The sequence below is a fragment of the Phalaenopsis equestris genome, unplaced genomic scaffold (genome assembly GCF_001263595.1).
Source record: "Phalaenopsis equestris unplaced genomic scaffold, ASM126359v1 Scaffold000002, whole genome shotgun sequence".
Classification (NCBI taxonomy): Eukaryota; Viridiplantae; Streptophyta; class Magnoliopsida; order Asparagales; family Orchidaceae; genus Phalaenopsis; species Phalaenopsis equestris.
In genome coordinates, this window is record NW_018164444.1 from 2689886 (window position 1) to 2706707 (window position 16822).

Genomic DNA, 16822 nt, shown 5'->3' on the forward strand with positions numbered 1-16822 from the left:
GCACATAATTTGCATAAATCAGCTCATATATTATTAGATATATGAATAAAAAAAAGTGTGCATGAAAAAAAAAAAAACAATTTTCTAAACGTATAATCTACAAAAATCAACTTTTTTTCTGAAAATTAAGCTGAAGAAAAATGGAACTAAAACAAAAGAAAAAATTTTTTTCTGAAAATTAAGCTGAAGAAAAATGGAACCAAAACAAAAAAAGTTAAGAGCCCAATGGAGAGTGGGAATCATATTGATGGAGAATAGTCCAGACATCCTGATCTGGAAAGGTTGGCATTTACGAAAATGATGAAACACGCGCACAAAAGCTCTATTGTACATAGTCAAACAGTGGCGAATTTAAAAGGTTTTCAAAATATTTGAATTACAAAAAAGGACAAACGAATTTATGAAAAAACGACTGCAAGACTGCTCAAGTATAAAATAAGTGCTCGTGAAGAGATGCCAAATCAAACATTGAGTTGCGCCAAACTGCGTAAAGATAAATAGTTATAAAATAAGAGTAATATGAGGCTGGCAATAACATAACCTTTTTGCCCATTTGGCATCAAACTCAACATTATACTCATAAACATGATGATTGTGCTCTGTTTTGTCTTGTTGCCTTGAAGTGATATAGAGCCTTCCTTCCCTTCTCAGAATATATGCACAATGTCATACGCAAATCTGGCACGGTGTTAAGGTTCCAAATTTGCAGATTTTAAGTATGAATTGCCGAGCTCATGTGAAAAGTATAGAATAATAGTTTTTAGTTGACTCAAATTATGGAACATAGACAGAAGGGTAATGGAAATATAGGAAGTTTTTGGTTCACAATATGGTCATGATAGATTTTATAGCTGCTAGATTTGTTTTAAGTGCAATATATGACTAATCCACCAAAATCTGTTTTGAATTCAATCTAAAAACAAATCTAACGGCTTTAAAATCCTGTATAAGCCCAGCTTTTCTCCCTAACTATGTTTGTTTGGGCATTACAAAATAGGAATAAGAGGAAAGCTTCTATCAGAATTTAAAACTGCTAATAGAAAGTTGATGGAAAATATGAATGAGAAGGAACTCGGTACTTGACACTTTTATCGTGATTTTTCACAAATCATTCAATTAAAACAACTAGGCTCCGTTTAGAAGCTGGTAATTTGAGTGAAAAGAAAAGGAAATGAAACTGAAAATCTTGGATAAATGGTTCTTCATTCATGATCGGATTAAAAGTTACTTTTACTTTCAATCCAAAATATTAGCGCACCCAATGTACATATTGCGGTGAAACATATGTTAAAAGGATACGTCCAAAATAGCACGTACGACTGCAAATACATAACAAAATAGAGTTAATGTGGCCGAAGATAGAAGAGCAGCATAACTATTAAGATATTCGCAGAGAGTAATAAGAGAATAAAACGCTAAGAAAAAAATTACAATGAAAAATTTTGCTAACTTAATGGAATCCAGAAGAAGCCTATGTGTGTTTATTTTCTTCAGTGAAACCTAATTAATGTGTTCTGAGAGCATAAAAATAGAAACAAAAAAAGCAATTTTAACAATGCATCTAAATTGAATTCAGGTTTTAAAATTGTCTCCTAAACGCATGAATTTGAACATGAAAGATGACTTGAAAAGGGTTTCATAATGGGCCATGAAGGGCTTGCTTTCTAAACAAGAAAATAGCTTGAAATGATGCCAAGAACCCTAAATTGCGACAGAAAACTACGTAGCAGATAATAGCAATCGGCCTTGATGAGGGACTTCAGATTGTGAAGTGAGTTCTTAATAGATTTCTATCATTTTATTAGAAGCGAAGGTTTATATATCAGGTAATTTTCCAATAGTTTGAACAGTGGGTATGGAATGAAGGGGGGTGTCAGCACCCTTCAGTTAGTTCCACCAATAAAAGCCTTCTGAATAGGATCTTTCTGAGTTTATTCGGTGCTAGACAACTAGTGGGATGACTATTCAAACACATCGGACAAGCAATGAAATTTTATACAAAGTTTTAGAAAAATTAAAAGAAAACATAAATTTTCGTGCTTATTTTCCTCCAATGAACTAGCAATAACATATGATATATAACCAAAGCAGTTATAATAAAATCATTTTATAGTAGCTATGTACCATCAATTTATCTATTAGAGCAACAATGAAGAACTCAGGAGAGAAACATCTGGAATCATACCATGAGGCCGCCAAAAAATCCGTCGAGTACAATACTATTCAAAGAATTGAAGTAATTCCCGATGGAGAATTTAGCTTTAGCCAGAAGTCCCAAAGAAGTGACTGCCATGATTAACAAGTAAAACACAAAACCTGTTAAGCCTGTAAAACCCCAAATTCCAGCAACAACTCCGCCCACGATTGACAAAAAGGTACGACTGCAGAAAAAGAAGAACCCCTCATCAGGTTATGTTTGGATCAAAGTTCTTCCAATGAGATTATGAAACATACCGAAAGCAAGTTAGAGCTGGATAAAAGAAAATAAATCATATTTAGGCATAGTAAAGCAGGCTAGTTTCAATGTAGAAGATGACCAAAAGATGTGCACAATGCTGAAGCAGCCACTAGCTCAAATATTCTTCAGATGCCTCTACAGGTGAACATCATCTCACTCATCTTATAGCTTTATAATTAAGTTATAGTAAGCAGAAGATAAAATGCTCCAAGTAAATTTGTAGTGCTTAACATTTCACCTACAGTACAATCACAAATCTATCACGCAATTTCATTTTCATGCAAAAACCATGGATTATTTTTCACTGCATCCTGAACAACAAGGAATCAAAAGTAGATTCAACTCCCTGATTCCAACGATGGGTTCACATGGACTCTATAATGCACCCATATGGACATGGGGACAGAGATAAAGCATGCAACAGAAACCAAAACCCACAGTTTAATGGAACAAACACAGCAATTAGAGACCAAATATAGCAAAATTGAAAAAAAAAATGCATTCTCGCAAGATGGATTACAAATAAAATAGATGTAAAAAAAAGGTAAGAATTGATTAAGTAGAAAAAAACAAAGCCTCATATTGATACATGGAGATAACTCACTCCAAAAATTGATAGATGCACTAGCAAACTCAAGGAGCTCAATTACTAATAAGCAGACATGAGATGGAAGAAAATCTAAGATTGTACTAAGCCAACATGTGTCCTTCATTATAGGCACCAGCACCGGAATTTATAATGACAGTGCTAGGTCCATAATTATCCTCAGAAAGATAACAATAATTTAATAAAAGAAAGGAATCAGCCCCATAAGAGCAGGGAGAGAGATGCTAGATCCCAATGAATCTTTTAAAAAATTAATTTGCAAGGAGCTCAACCGAACCATTTTAAGCAAAACAGGACCAATCAAATTGAGCTATGAATAAATAATTTGGAAAGAAAAAATATTCATAGCGAATTTTATTGAGATTTCATTTGATTTTTCTTATGCCTATGCTCAATCCATGACCCCTATTTGTAAGTGAAGTTTGACATTACAAAATTGGCTGTATTTTACAATTATCTGAAATGAATAGGTTGAGCTTAAAGTATTTAGTCATATAGTGTGCAAGTTAGACTTGTAGCCAGGTAGCCAGTTACTAGTAAAAGGAACTGCGGTGAATTCTAAATTGACAGTGAGTACCATTAAAGAGTTCTAACAAGAACTCCCTTTCGATTGGTGAGGGTTTTGGCAAATTGACTATTTCTCTAAGATGAATAGCCTTGACACATTGGCGACATCGCGAATCTCACAAGCAAATTTTGCAATATAGTGCCAAGGGTTAAGTTAGAGTCAACTCATGGGTGACTTCTTATCTAAAATGTAGACTGGCAACTTAAGGCTTTAGGACACTAAACTCTGCAAAGTCCAAGCTATATAGGTTTAAGTACATCAGTTACCAAATTCTCCTATCTCATTCTCCTGTCTCTTTCAAAAAGCTGAGAAAAGAAAGGGAATAAAAGTATTCGCAAATCTAATTCGGCTTAAATAGCTCATGTTGTATGGATTAATCTAGAGCATTGATTCAACAAGATGCACAAATTTCCAATAATATATGATAACATCAATGCCTATAAAATAGAGATTTGTGATTCGTTTTCAGAACTTCACAATGTCTGAGCTTTACTCATCAAGCCCTTGACCTGCAATTGCTTCAAAGTTCACTTTCTAACAGATAAGAAAATTTGAGTGTGTTTGACAGGCATGTTTTCATCGATGGGTTTCAATAAAAATATAAAAATGTTGTTAATAAAAAATTTCCCATGTTCACGAAAAAATTGCTGCTAATAGAAGGACAAGGTGGAAGACTCGAAGCTTCAAAGCCATCTCCTTAGACACAAATTTAAGCAGTTTCATTGACAATCCAAATGTAAACACACCCTAAAGTTTAAGACCTTCATCTCTTAGTTGATCGTGAATCTTCCCAAAGGAAGTTGAGGGAACAACTTGCCAATATTTAGGGTGATTTCAATTTGAGGTAAAAGTGAATTTCCGAAATCACATGACCAATAATGAAGCGAGAGGGGAGCACTAATGAACTAGCTTTTCAAGCAAACACAAATGAATGCAACGTTGTCAATGAAGTGGATGTTGTAAGGAACGATTTCACTCCAACAAACGGGGAAGAGAAGATGTAAAAGAAACCTAATTCTAAAAAATTATTCTCCTTAAGTTAAGATGTGAAGGATGATAATCATTATGCTAGTGATAAAGGGATAATTCTGAAAAAAGTGGTGACCTAAAAGCTACTAAAAATGAGAGGGCTTTTGAATCCTACCACGAGTGTTGTGAATTCAGAGAGATGATTATCTCGATAGCATAGTTGTTGGCGAAATACTTGTGTGCATAATTCGCACGCAACTCTGCGTGTGTACTCCATTAACCCTGCAATACCGCCATAATAACCTATGAATAACATCGAAATAGAACCCGTGAAGGTTATTGGAAGGTTATTAGGGTTATAGGTTATTGAAATTAATACCTCAATAACCTCCTAATATCCCCTAATTACTACGAAGAGGAGGTTATTGCGGGGTTATTACGCACGTGATTCTGCGTGTGTATTACGTACGCAAATATTTCCCTATTTGTTGAGGGTAGTTCCAAGATAATAACCCTAGAGGCTTAAATTCTAGGAGTTGCTCACTAAAATCAATTGTTTGAAAAAGCTCATAATGAGTCTAAAAGTCGTTATTGAGATAAGGCAAAGGTGGCCAAGCAAGTTGAGGGCTTGATGGCTATTAAGTAAGGAATTGTCATGCTCGAAGTTTATGATCATATTGATAGTAATTTCTTTAACTAAATTGAAGCAAAGTTGAACTAGCATGCTTAGAGTCACCATGTTAAGTTGCCCAAGAAGTTTGCTAATGATATTCGTCAAGAGGTTAATATACTTAGGAAGAAGTCATCTTGATAAAATTGTGTTTTGAAACTTAAATGATGAACCAATTTGAAGCAGGGATTCATTCTTTGCCAACTCATCAAGTAAGAAGATCCCTTCCTGAGATTACACTTGATTCGTGATTTTGTTGCACGTCGCGATGGCTTTCACCATCTCTCTCAAGTTCAAAATATCTATTTTTGGACCAAATTATCGTTCATAGGATAGACTTAAGCCTTAAAGTTGTATTCATCTCCTCTATTTTTATTTTTTATGTGGCTAATAAAAAGACAAGTAATGTTAGTAAATGATGTTATACTACGTGCCTGCAATTTCTTTTATTTTGCTATGATATAATGGATTTTTCATATTCATGAAAATTTTACCTATGCTTATAAGATAGGCTTGAGAACTTCTCAAAATTGAAATTATTTGTTTTATACACTACACTTGCACATTCGAATTAAACCTCATTAGAAAAATATATCCTTCAAAAAGAAGTAGGCTACTCTGAAGTCGATCATTCATCATGAGTTGCACCTTTGCTATAAAGTCGTCTTTTTAGTGTTGAGAAATGAGTTGATACATTTGGATTTATTAAGTTGATACATATAAATAGCAAATCAATTTCAAAATTTGGTTGTCAAATCAATAGTTATGAACATTTATGAATCCATCATGCTTATGTAATATGATGGATTAAGGTTTCAATGTTTTCCAGCCAATATATAGGGTTGCCTTTTAGCATTATGTCTCTTTGCGATTTCTTAACCTCTAGCTTCTATTTCTATTTTCTTCTTCCTTACTCCATGCTCAAACTTTTGCTTTAAAGCTGTGACTTCAATGATCAAGTAACCTAAGATCTTCTGAAAGTATAATGGAAATTTAACCCGTACATTATGCTGAAGAGCATAAGGCTTCTTCGGCCAGAGCTAAAGCTTGGCGATGAATTCTCACTAAAACTATAGGGAGAAGTTCTTGTACCATTACTCAAATGACAAGTTATGCTTCAATGAGGTCTAAACTGACTTATATTTTCGAGGAGAACCTCGAGATTATGAACTTCTATGAATTAATTCTAGCTCAGATAATGTAGAATTTATCTGCTAGTGCAGTCTCCTTCATTGTCTTCCTCTACAAACAATGCTGAACTAGAATTTGAGCATCTTCAAGAACTTGTACATGGTGAAGGTTACAACCATGCTCATGTACAAAAGCATTAAGACGTATGGGCTATAGCGAAAAACATTGAATTAGAAGATAAAAAAATTTTGCAAGTCAGCCAAGGGATGGCTGATTAAGATTTGAGAGTCAGGTTTGCTACTCCTAATCTATCCTTTGAAGAGCACCAAAATTTCATAAGACACAGAGACTATATCCTTGACCCCTAGGTTTATTCATCAAATAACATGCTGGGGAACTTCCCGTCCAACCTAGTAGGCATGTAAGAGACGTGGATTTTATATCCTCTTTAAGTCCATTTTGAAAAAAATAATTAGCACCAGAAATAGAATCAAGCATTTCATCAAGTTTGGACATAAGAAATTTATACTTGAAAGTAAGTATATTGACACCATGCACTTAAACATACAACCAGTAAGAACCATTTATATATGACAAATTTCCTGAAATAAAAATATAAAAAGCAAAAATTACCTAAGGTCATCTATCCAGCTTTTAGCTCAATATTTTCAACAAGGTTCATTCTATAATGTGAAGGATTTAAAAGTTAGGGCCTTGAAAGAGAATTTATTGCATGTGAATTTGCTTCACAAAGGAAGTACATCTTGAAATTCAGCAAGAGAAACATTACTAAAACAATACATGTGAGACAATAAGGGAAAAGACAAATTAACAAAAGATGTTGTTCATAGAACATGCATCAAAATTCATTAAAAACTCTACTTTAAAAAATGAGAAGGAATTGTTTCAATTTGAGTACAAGAAAGAAACATATGTAGTAGAATCAATAACATAGATACAAGACCCTATCATACAGGAAATTGAAACAATAAACTGAAGATTTGCAAATTTTTCTTTAAAAATAATTTGGTGTGAATATTAAAACATGATTTATGAGAACACTGCTTTACGAACTTCTCTAAAGCCTTGGCAGGATATCGTAACATATCGCAATCATGTCACACAACCAACATTTTACTAACAAGATACAAGCGATGCTCATAGGAATGATATGACACCAAATATGAGCTACAAAAACGCTCATATCGCTTGATTGGCACCCAATAGCTACTAACTAGAAGGTATGTATCATGCATCATTAACAAAACTAGCATAAAAGAGATTTGAATTTAGTTTAGTTTTAGGATTTTCCTAGTGAGAGTATGGGCTGTCTCTTATAAATCCTCATCTTCATGGGCTTTGCAAACTGCACAATAACATTCAACTTTAATAAAAGCAAAGCTGTTAAAAATACTCACAATTGGTTGACGGGCCTCTTGCATTTGTGGCAATTTAATTCTCCTTCTGTTTAAAGGTTGTCTACCTAATTTATAGAAAACAAGAATTTACTTGGTGTTATTTGGCATTGCATAAGAAAGTTGCATGAGGTCCAACTAGTGGTCTCCAGTACGTCAAGTCAAGCCAGCGTACTATAGCCTCCATTTATTGAATTGCTATTTGACAGACTAAGATGAAGGTTCACGTGAGCTTTCAGGAAGCTTCCAACTCAGCAAAAAGCTCTAGCACTTGCAACATTTTTTGTATATTATAATCAATAACATATAAACTATAATGTAACAGATATATTTTACCTTATCATGTATATTAAAAATAGTGCATATGTAAGAAAATTAATGATAGAATATAACCTATGATATTATATAATCTATATAATAGCAAATCACTTGTATCAATTTTTTAAAGGTAAGATGACATGAGAGTACTGCATTTGACCACTTCGGGAAGGGACTTTGTAACATCGTACTATCTAGGACATGGGATGGAATGAAGAAGTGGCAAGGCAACTTTCACTTTACACGACCCAAATCTTTTACAAGTCCCCACAACAATTCCTAACGAATAAATCTAAAAATTATTCAAAGACTTGTCTTGTCAAAAACTAACATGTTAGTGATACTAAAGAATTTCATTGAATTCAGCTCTTGAGCATTCAGGCTTATTCAAACAATAAGAAATTCAGAATTTTTCATACAACAACGACAAGCGTTTATCCCACTAAGTGAGGTAGGCTACATGAATCTTTTGTCTACATTGAGGCCAATTGAGTGTCATATTTTCATTTAATTCTAATAAATTGAAATCATTTTTTATACAGCATGCCCAAGTCTTTTTAGGTCTTCCTTTATCTATCTTAACGTAAGCCGAATATAAAACATCTACTCTCCTAATTGGATCATCAGATAGTCGGCGTTTAATGTGACCAAACCATTTAAGACGACCCTCTCCAATCTTGTTTTCCACTAAAGCCACACCAACCCTTCACGGATACATTCGTTTCACATTTTTTCTCTAAAAGTCAAGCCACTCATCCACTTAAGCATTCTCATCTCAGCAACATTTAATTTATTTTTATGCTTCTCTTTTATAGGCCAACATTCTTCATATAGTAATAAAAATTCAAGTAACTTTTATTTGACAAGGGAGAAGAGCAGAGTTAGAGGCTGTTGAATGCCAAGTGCGCAAGAAGAAATAATGGATAAGCTATGCCAAGACCAACTCCAAACCTTATATATCAATATAATAATCAAACCGGCATATCAATGGCTTTTGAACAATTATTACGAAATTCCTAAGGAGAAAACGCGGCATAGTGGGTTCAATAAACTCAATTGAGTATGCTGATTTTGCAGCAGTTGCACATTCTTACTGTGCAGCATGAAATGTAGCAATCTTCATGGAGAACATTTTATAATTACAATGGCCAAACCCATTGTGAACCATAGAGATTCAATCTTTAAAAGGAGCTGGTAAAATTGCTCACAAATAAGGAATTTTATAGGCCAACCTGAGTTGGTGAATCATAGCCTAGAAAATTATTCATTCTAAGAAGATGGCTTCTGTGGGATGAGTATAACCATAAACTTATCATTCATCTACAAAAACTAAAATTAAATCTCTCCATTATCAATATCTAACTAAGCTCATAACAAATTTAAAACTCAAAATGACAAATTTCATTTATTCAGTCTATTAAAGTAAAACTTAGTAATAAAGCTATAAGGAAGCAACAGGTTAATAAGGATGAGAGTGAAATGATTTGAATACTAGAGTTTTCCTTCTATTATAGCTAAATTTGGCAAGTTCCTATGACATCCATGCTAACAATAAACAATCACCTAGAACTTGACGCTAAAATATTCTAGCAAGGATAAGCCCAGTAGATTATCACCTTGGACTGTCAGTTTTTTTATTGTTTACAAGCTGAAGAAAATTTGGATGATCAAGAAACTTCTTAAAGCAGGCCAATAAAAAATTCCCTAAAAGTTATATCATATTTAACACAATCTATATTAGATTATAAGAGGTGAAACAACAAAGCTACCATAATCATTTTCCAAAAAAATACGATAGTGGAATTTCAAATACATAAATGAAAGAAAATTTTCTATTTTAAAAAAACCAATAGATTTAGGAAGAAAATAGTGAGTGAGCATAATAAACAAAACAATAAAGTATATTATAGACTAGTCAAAACAATAAAGCAGAGCTATATGCAAAAGATGCATAATGGTAAAGAACTTTAGCTTTAATCAAGACATTATAAGGATTGGGTGATTTATTGCAGTGGTTTGATTAATGGGTCATTTTAATAAAAATTTAAAGACCAAGATGTTGAATAATTGGATAAAAAATAGTTTGGTTCCAATACTTAAGATTAAAAGAAATAGGAAATATTATGGTAATAAAAAAGAATTAAACTTATAAGTCATACAAAAAATTTAAGAGATACAATGATAGAATATGAACATTGAAAATTATGAAATCAAATAAGCAATTATATTTTAAGCCTCGAACCACTTTTTCGATTAAAAAAAGTCATGGGAAAAGTAAAGTAGAAAATAATGATCATATAACTTTCATTGATCTTGAAAAAGTATATGATCAAGTAAAAAAAAATGATTTGGTGTGCATAAAACACAGGTGTTAGTTAATGTTATATTGAATTCATTAAAGATTTGTATGATTGAGCATCAACTATTGATAAAATTAATTATTGAGTAACCAAATAGTTTCCAATTGCAATTGAATCATATCAAAGATCAACAATGAGTTAGTATTATTTTATGTTGATTATGAAAATGCTTATAGCAGATATTCAAAGTCGGATGTATTGTTATATATGTTTCACACATAACATAGTTCTAATTGGTGAGACTTTGATGAAATGAATGGTTAAACACTAAAATCAATAAAAAGGTTAAAATAAAGGGAGTTTTGGACAAATAGAATAAATTTTGAGTATATTATATTCAATTTTAATAAGTAAGAAATTAAAATTTACCAGCAAATAATATTAGAAGATAAAATAATATTTAGGTGTAATGGGTTTAATAATCTTAGACTCATCATACAAACATATAAGAATAAAAATGAATATATAAAATTCACAATTTAAGGATAGGTGGTTAAAATAAAGAAGTGTCTTAGGATTATGATGCAACGAGAGCCAACCATGAAGAATTGAATGCAAAAATTAAGGAATTACAATTAGGTTTTTATGTTGAATGGATTGAGTATTGGGAAGTGAAAAAATCAATAATAGATAAGTAGAGTGTAAGAAATATATATATAAGATAAATTTGTAGCAAAATTAGGAAAAATAATTTAAAGGATGACCATATTAGATTAATGGTTGTAGAAAAATCTATTAAACATAATTTGAAAAAAATTAGGCATTGGACATGTACAACCTGCTCAATGCATAAATAAAATAAACATCAAAGGATTAAGCAAGTAAATTGGTAGATTCAAGGAAACATGGATAAAATTATTCAAAATGATTTGTAAAGAAATACATATAATATCCTGGGAGATAGTAAAAATTGGAAACAAAAGAAAAATGAATATTCATAAACCATCAAGCTGGTTGGGATAAGGCTCATGACGGCAATGATGAATAGAACAAACAACAAAAAAGGAAGAAATTTGAGTTTAATATTTGCTAAGGTTTATATATCGCTATAAGTACTTCAGATAATTATATAATCATCAAATGTGAGAAGAAAATTGTTCAAAAACAAAGAGATGTAAAACGCTTTCATATATTTCTATCATTTCCAATACTCCGTCATATCCCGCTCAAATATGCTTTACAGTTCCTAATTGCCTTGGGTATATTGCAGCAATACAAAACAGTAAAGAATGAGTACAGCTAAAACAATTCCAGCAACAATATCCTAGTTTCCACCAATGAATTGCAAGGCCTGATAACTAAATATGTGCTAATCGGGGTCATCTGTAAGATGATTGCTATTAGATTGGCTCTGTGACTTTATTATGCTTGATAATAAAGCGGCGAATCACGAAAAAAATTTCTAGAAAAACATGCAGGAAGTAAAGAGCAAATTTTTCGTTGCAAAGATTCTCAAATTGCAAAATTCTTAATCTTCAAAATAAAAAATAATAACATAGCAGTGGTTGGTAGTGCGATTGCTGGATATACGATGGGCACAAATAGAATTCTAAGGGTTCAATTATAACCTGTAATAGATTGATTTCATGTTGTTCTGCAGGTTCTCGGCATGGAGGAGGGAAAGATCATCGCCGCCGTCGTTTAGTTTTCCCCCCGACGAAGATCTCGAGTCTTCATGCACGGCCATAGCAACTAAAAAAGAACAACCGGCTTAGTTGTGGGATGGAGGAGAAGATCGGCGTTACGTGCGGCGAGGAATCTCCGGTGAAGGGGATGGAGAGAGAGAGCTGCGGAGTGAACTTAGGTTGGAAAATTTACGAACTAGCTCTCTCAATTCCTACATATTTACTTATCCATCACCTAAAATTCAATTATTACATACAAGACCCTAAGCTCACATGTTTAAATTATGTTTATGTGTGTAGTTTATGTTCATTTGTGGGCTCACATGTTTAGGTTATGAATGTGTTTGGTTTATACTTACTTGCAAGTATGTGTGATGTGATTAATGTAAATTATAAGCTTTTGTATTAGCTATGTTAATTTGTAATTTACATCTATGTAGTTTATGTAAATTGTAAACCTATGTGTTTAGGATATGATCACTTGCAAGTAATATGTTTAAGCTAAGTTAATACAAACAACATAAGCCCAAATTATTCAAAATTTTAAAAATACAATTTGTTTTTATTATTACCTAATTTTAAATATGCTCAAAATTTGTAAAATTACCTTTAAGTAAGTTTAAATCGGGTTAAAATACTAAAACCATTTTCATATAAATTATATAAATTTAAATGTGCTCTAATCTTTAAATTATTTTTTATGAAATTATGTAAATTTAATTGTGCTCTGACTTTATAACCAATTTTTATATGCTCAAATCTTAAATTTATTTTTAATGAAAATTATATAAATTTAAAGGTGTTCAAAATATTGATGAAAGCTTAAATATAGTCAAATTTTGAAAGAAAAGTTAAGTAAGTTTAAGTGCATACAAATTTTAGATTACTTCCCATATAAGTTCAAATTTTTTTTTCTATTTTACATGTTTTTTTTAATATATTTCATTTAACTTACAATTTTTAAACCAATTTTTAAAAATTTTAATCCTTTAAAATTACTAAACTTTAAGCCTTTTTTTCCAATTATTTAAATCGCTTTTTCAAATTACTTGAAATCAATGTTTCAATCCACTTTAAACTTATTTTCAATCTCTTAAATCATTTGCAAATTACTTAACTTCTAAAACACTTTCAAATTTACATTTTTTAAATCAATTTTTTAATCATTTAAATTATTTTAATTTTTTTAAAGCCACTTAAAATAAATCAATCTTTAAATCATTTAATTCATAGCTTACCATTTATGATTTCCAACTCTTTTAAAATTATTACTTAAAGTTAACTTTCAAACCATTTAAACCACTTAATTTTTTTTACTTTCAAAACACTTAAATCTCTAAGCCTTCTCAGAACTTATACTCTTAAAATTAACTTTCAAATCAATTAAAATCTTTTTGAACTTTCAATTGTTTATTCACTTAAATTTTCAACCACTTAGAACTAGTCAACTTTCAAATCATTTATCATTTAAGCATACAAACTCTCACTTTTAATCTTCAATTCATTTTCAAATCACATAAAATTCCCAAATCAATGAAGTGTATTAATCATTTATGCATACACTTTCAAAATCACTTAAGCTTGTACTTTTCAAGCAAATAGTTGTACATTCTTTTATAAGCTTACAAATTGGTTTTTTAATTCTCATACAAAATCACATAAGCTTACAAGTCATCATATCTTCATAAGTATGTAAATGCATATAAAATTCAAGTAATTTTTTTATGTTTACATGTTTAGCATATAAATAAGCATGTTTACTTTTAAAATATGTCATTTCTATGCTTAACAATTAAATATTCATGTAAGCTCATTAAAATTTTCTACAAATTCTTATATATCTTCATAATTAACATTTAAATCACATAATTCCCTTACATTTCTGATACTTAAATGTTTAGGAGTATCTTTATAAACATATTTTTATGTTTAGACTATTTTTGTAATAGAAAAAATTGTTGGCTTTTAAATTATTTTTTTGTGCATCAAAAATAAATTTTAAATAAAATTTAAATAACTATTAAACATGTAAGCAAATAAAGTTTAAGTGTTAAATATGGTAGTATAAAAGAATTAAATGATATGTGAAACATTTTTGATACTACATGTGAACTTCAATGATAAAACTTCTAACAAACCAACACTAAGAACTAATGGTCTGTTTGGGTCAGCTTCAACTTATCCAACTTATGCTGGTGAGCAACTTATTTTGATAAGTTGTTGATCAATAGTTGATCCGGATAAGTTGACTGGCTATTTGGTTGGTGCATTTGGAAAACAACTAATTTGCAATTGTTTCTGGATAAATGATTATTATGCCCCTGGTTTGGATAAGCTATTTAGCTATTTGGTTTGTGTGTTTGGAAAACAGTTATTTTACAGTTGTTTCTAAATAAATGACTTTTTCGATACTGTGCAGTTGTGATGTTTACAACATAAGTGTAATGACTATACATTTGATGGTTTATAACAAAAAAATCCACTTCATAACAGTACAAAAAAGAATATACACATCACTTAAGAGTGAGTATCAAGAAACATATAAAAAAAAACATATTAAAATTACAATTAAAAGTATGATGATGTTTATTTTAACTCCTCAAATTTGTCGACTTTTCAAAATAGCTTCCGTATTGAAGTTTAACTTACACCTCACCAAGGCATTAACTATTAGGGTTTGCCCTTGTAAGGAAATCAAATCCCATAATAAAATAAATTATATATTACGTATTGAAGTTTAACTTACACCTCACCAAGGCATTTCTCTACAAAATCCAAACACAAACAATCATCAACATCCAACTGGTTCTTTTATATTATATTGATTTTTGTCATTTTGACACACCCTTTGTCCTCAAGCTTACTTTCAAAGTCACCCTCATACACAATAGATAGATTACAAGGTAATGATGCTACCTCTCATGGTGTTATATTTCCCTTTAAATAATGTATTCAATCATTTAGATGAAAATCTTTTGAGATATGTGGTGGATGACAAAAAAAAAATTATCAATAGGTTTTCCTATGCTCCATTGAGGATGGTTTCTCTCGTTATGTGAACAAGTAATTTTCACATGAACCATACTCAAGCCGTTAGATTGGTCATCCACTTTCCTCTATGATGTGACAATTACCATTTTGCTATCTTTCTTTTTTACTCGAGGGATTCAAGTTGTTTTCTGGAAAATCAATTACAAGAGTTTTTATATCTTGCCAATATAACCAACTAATCGAATTGATAAACAGTTTTAACAATGCAAATTAATTGCAACAATAGATAACTATAGAGTTAGAAGAATGGACACGCATATCAAAAGACAAGCATTCTATAGGAAATTCTTTTTAAAAAGTCATGAGTATATTGATCGGGGACATCAAACCTAAATTTAGGTAAATTCATCTATTTAGTCTCCTTCTATTTACCTTGGGATTAAACTTTAACTGCTACGTATAAAAATTTCCAAGTAATTTTTTTCCTTTAGATTAAGAATCAACTTAAACTTTTTAAATCAAACTATTTAAATCAAATTTTTCAAATCAAATTATCCAAATTAATCTATTTAAATCAAAATTTTCAATTTAAATTATTTAAATCATTTTTTAATCAAACTTTTCAAATTAAATCATTCAAATAAAATTTTTCAAGTCTAACAAATTCTTCCCAAATCTAACAAATTCAATACATTCAAAATTCTTTTTAACTTCATTCTAATTCTACATAATTTAACTTCTTTATTGATTTCACATTTTCAATCCCCAAAATATATCATATTTCTAGAGTTAGTTAATCATCTTTAGCAAGCCTTTTCCCATGACACATCATTTTTAGATTGTAAGCACCAACCCTCAAATTCCACAAATAAATCCCTCAAAATAATAAATCTAGCCATTTGAAAATCATATAATATCAATCTTGAAATGTCTAAATTTGAAATCTTAAAAAACACACGTCAAAACTTTAATCGAGAGTTTTCTATGGGTTTTATAACTGTTGAGATGTAATTAACTATTAGGGTTTGCCCTTGTAAGGATATCAAATCCCATAATAAAATAAATTATATATTTTATCCATAAGATAGATAAAATTTTTGGATTAAACCCATAAATCCTAAAGATTTTTATCATCTAAGTGATTAGATAGATTACAAGGTAATGATGCTACCTCTCATGGTGTTATATTTCCCTTTAAATAATGTATTCAATCATTTAGATGAAAATCTTTTGAGTATGGGGTGGATGACAAAAAAAAAATTATCAATAGGTTTTTCCTATGCTCCATTGAGGATGGTTTCTCTCTTTATCTTCAATAGTGGTTTGTATTATTATATATCAATTATTTACATGTATCCCTCATATATCACGATGACTTCTCATTTTTGTTAGACCTTTTCTCATCTTATTGTGGATCGGTCCACCCAACATCCTTAACAAACTGTCTTTTAATATCTCATTTAAACCACATTTAACGAGTACGCTTCAGAGCTTTTTGTTGTCAAATTTCCTTATGTTAAAAATCCTTTTTTGATTAAGTTCTCATTCAATCAAGTCTTATCATAATTTCAATAAGATTTAGATATTTGACTTCCCATTAGTGTCCTTCTTTGTACTCCAATTACAGGAAATAAGTCGTCCCCTAAGCTGATTTTCTAATTTGAAAATGGAACAAACCTAACGCTTAACCCCAAATTACTTGAAATCAAT

General features: G+C 30.8%; 1 protein-coding gene across 2 annotated transcripts; it reads right to left on the reverse strand.

Moving 5' to 3' along the window:
• Positions 1-244: 244 nt before the first annotated feature.
• On the reverse strand, positions 245-12323 carry LOC110028961 (ER membrane protein complex subunit 6). 2 transcript variants are annotated; one of them, XM_020731047.1, is made up of 4 exons: positions 12065-12323; positions 2186-2381; positions 1300-1375; positions 245-678 (listed from the first exon to the last, which is right to left on the reverse strand). In XM_020731047.1, exons 1-4 carry the CDS (start codon positions 12181-12183, stop codon positions 578-580), a joined length of 492 nt encoding a protein of 163 aa, XP_020586706.1. In that variant the 5' UTR covers positions 12184-12323; the 3' UTR covers positions 245-577. The 2 variants fall into 2 exon arrangements, with proteins under 2 accessions (XP_020586706.1, XP_020586714.1); XM_020731055.1 differs by having other exon boundaries at positions 1300-1319; positions 12065-12321.
• Between the last annotated feature and the right edge of the window lie 4499 nt (positions 12324-16822).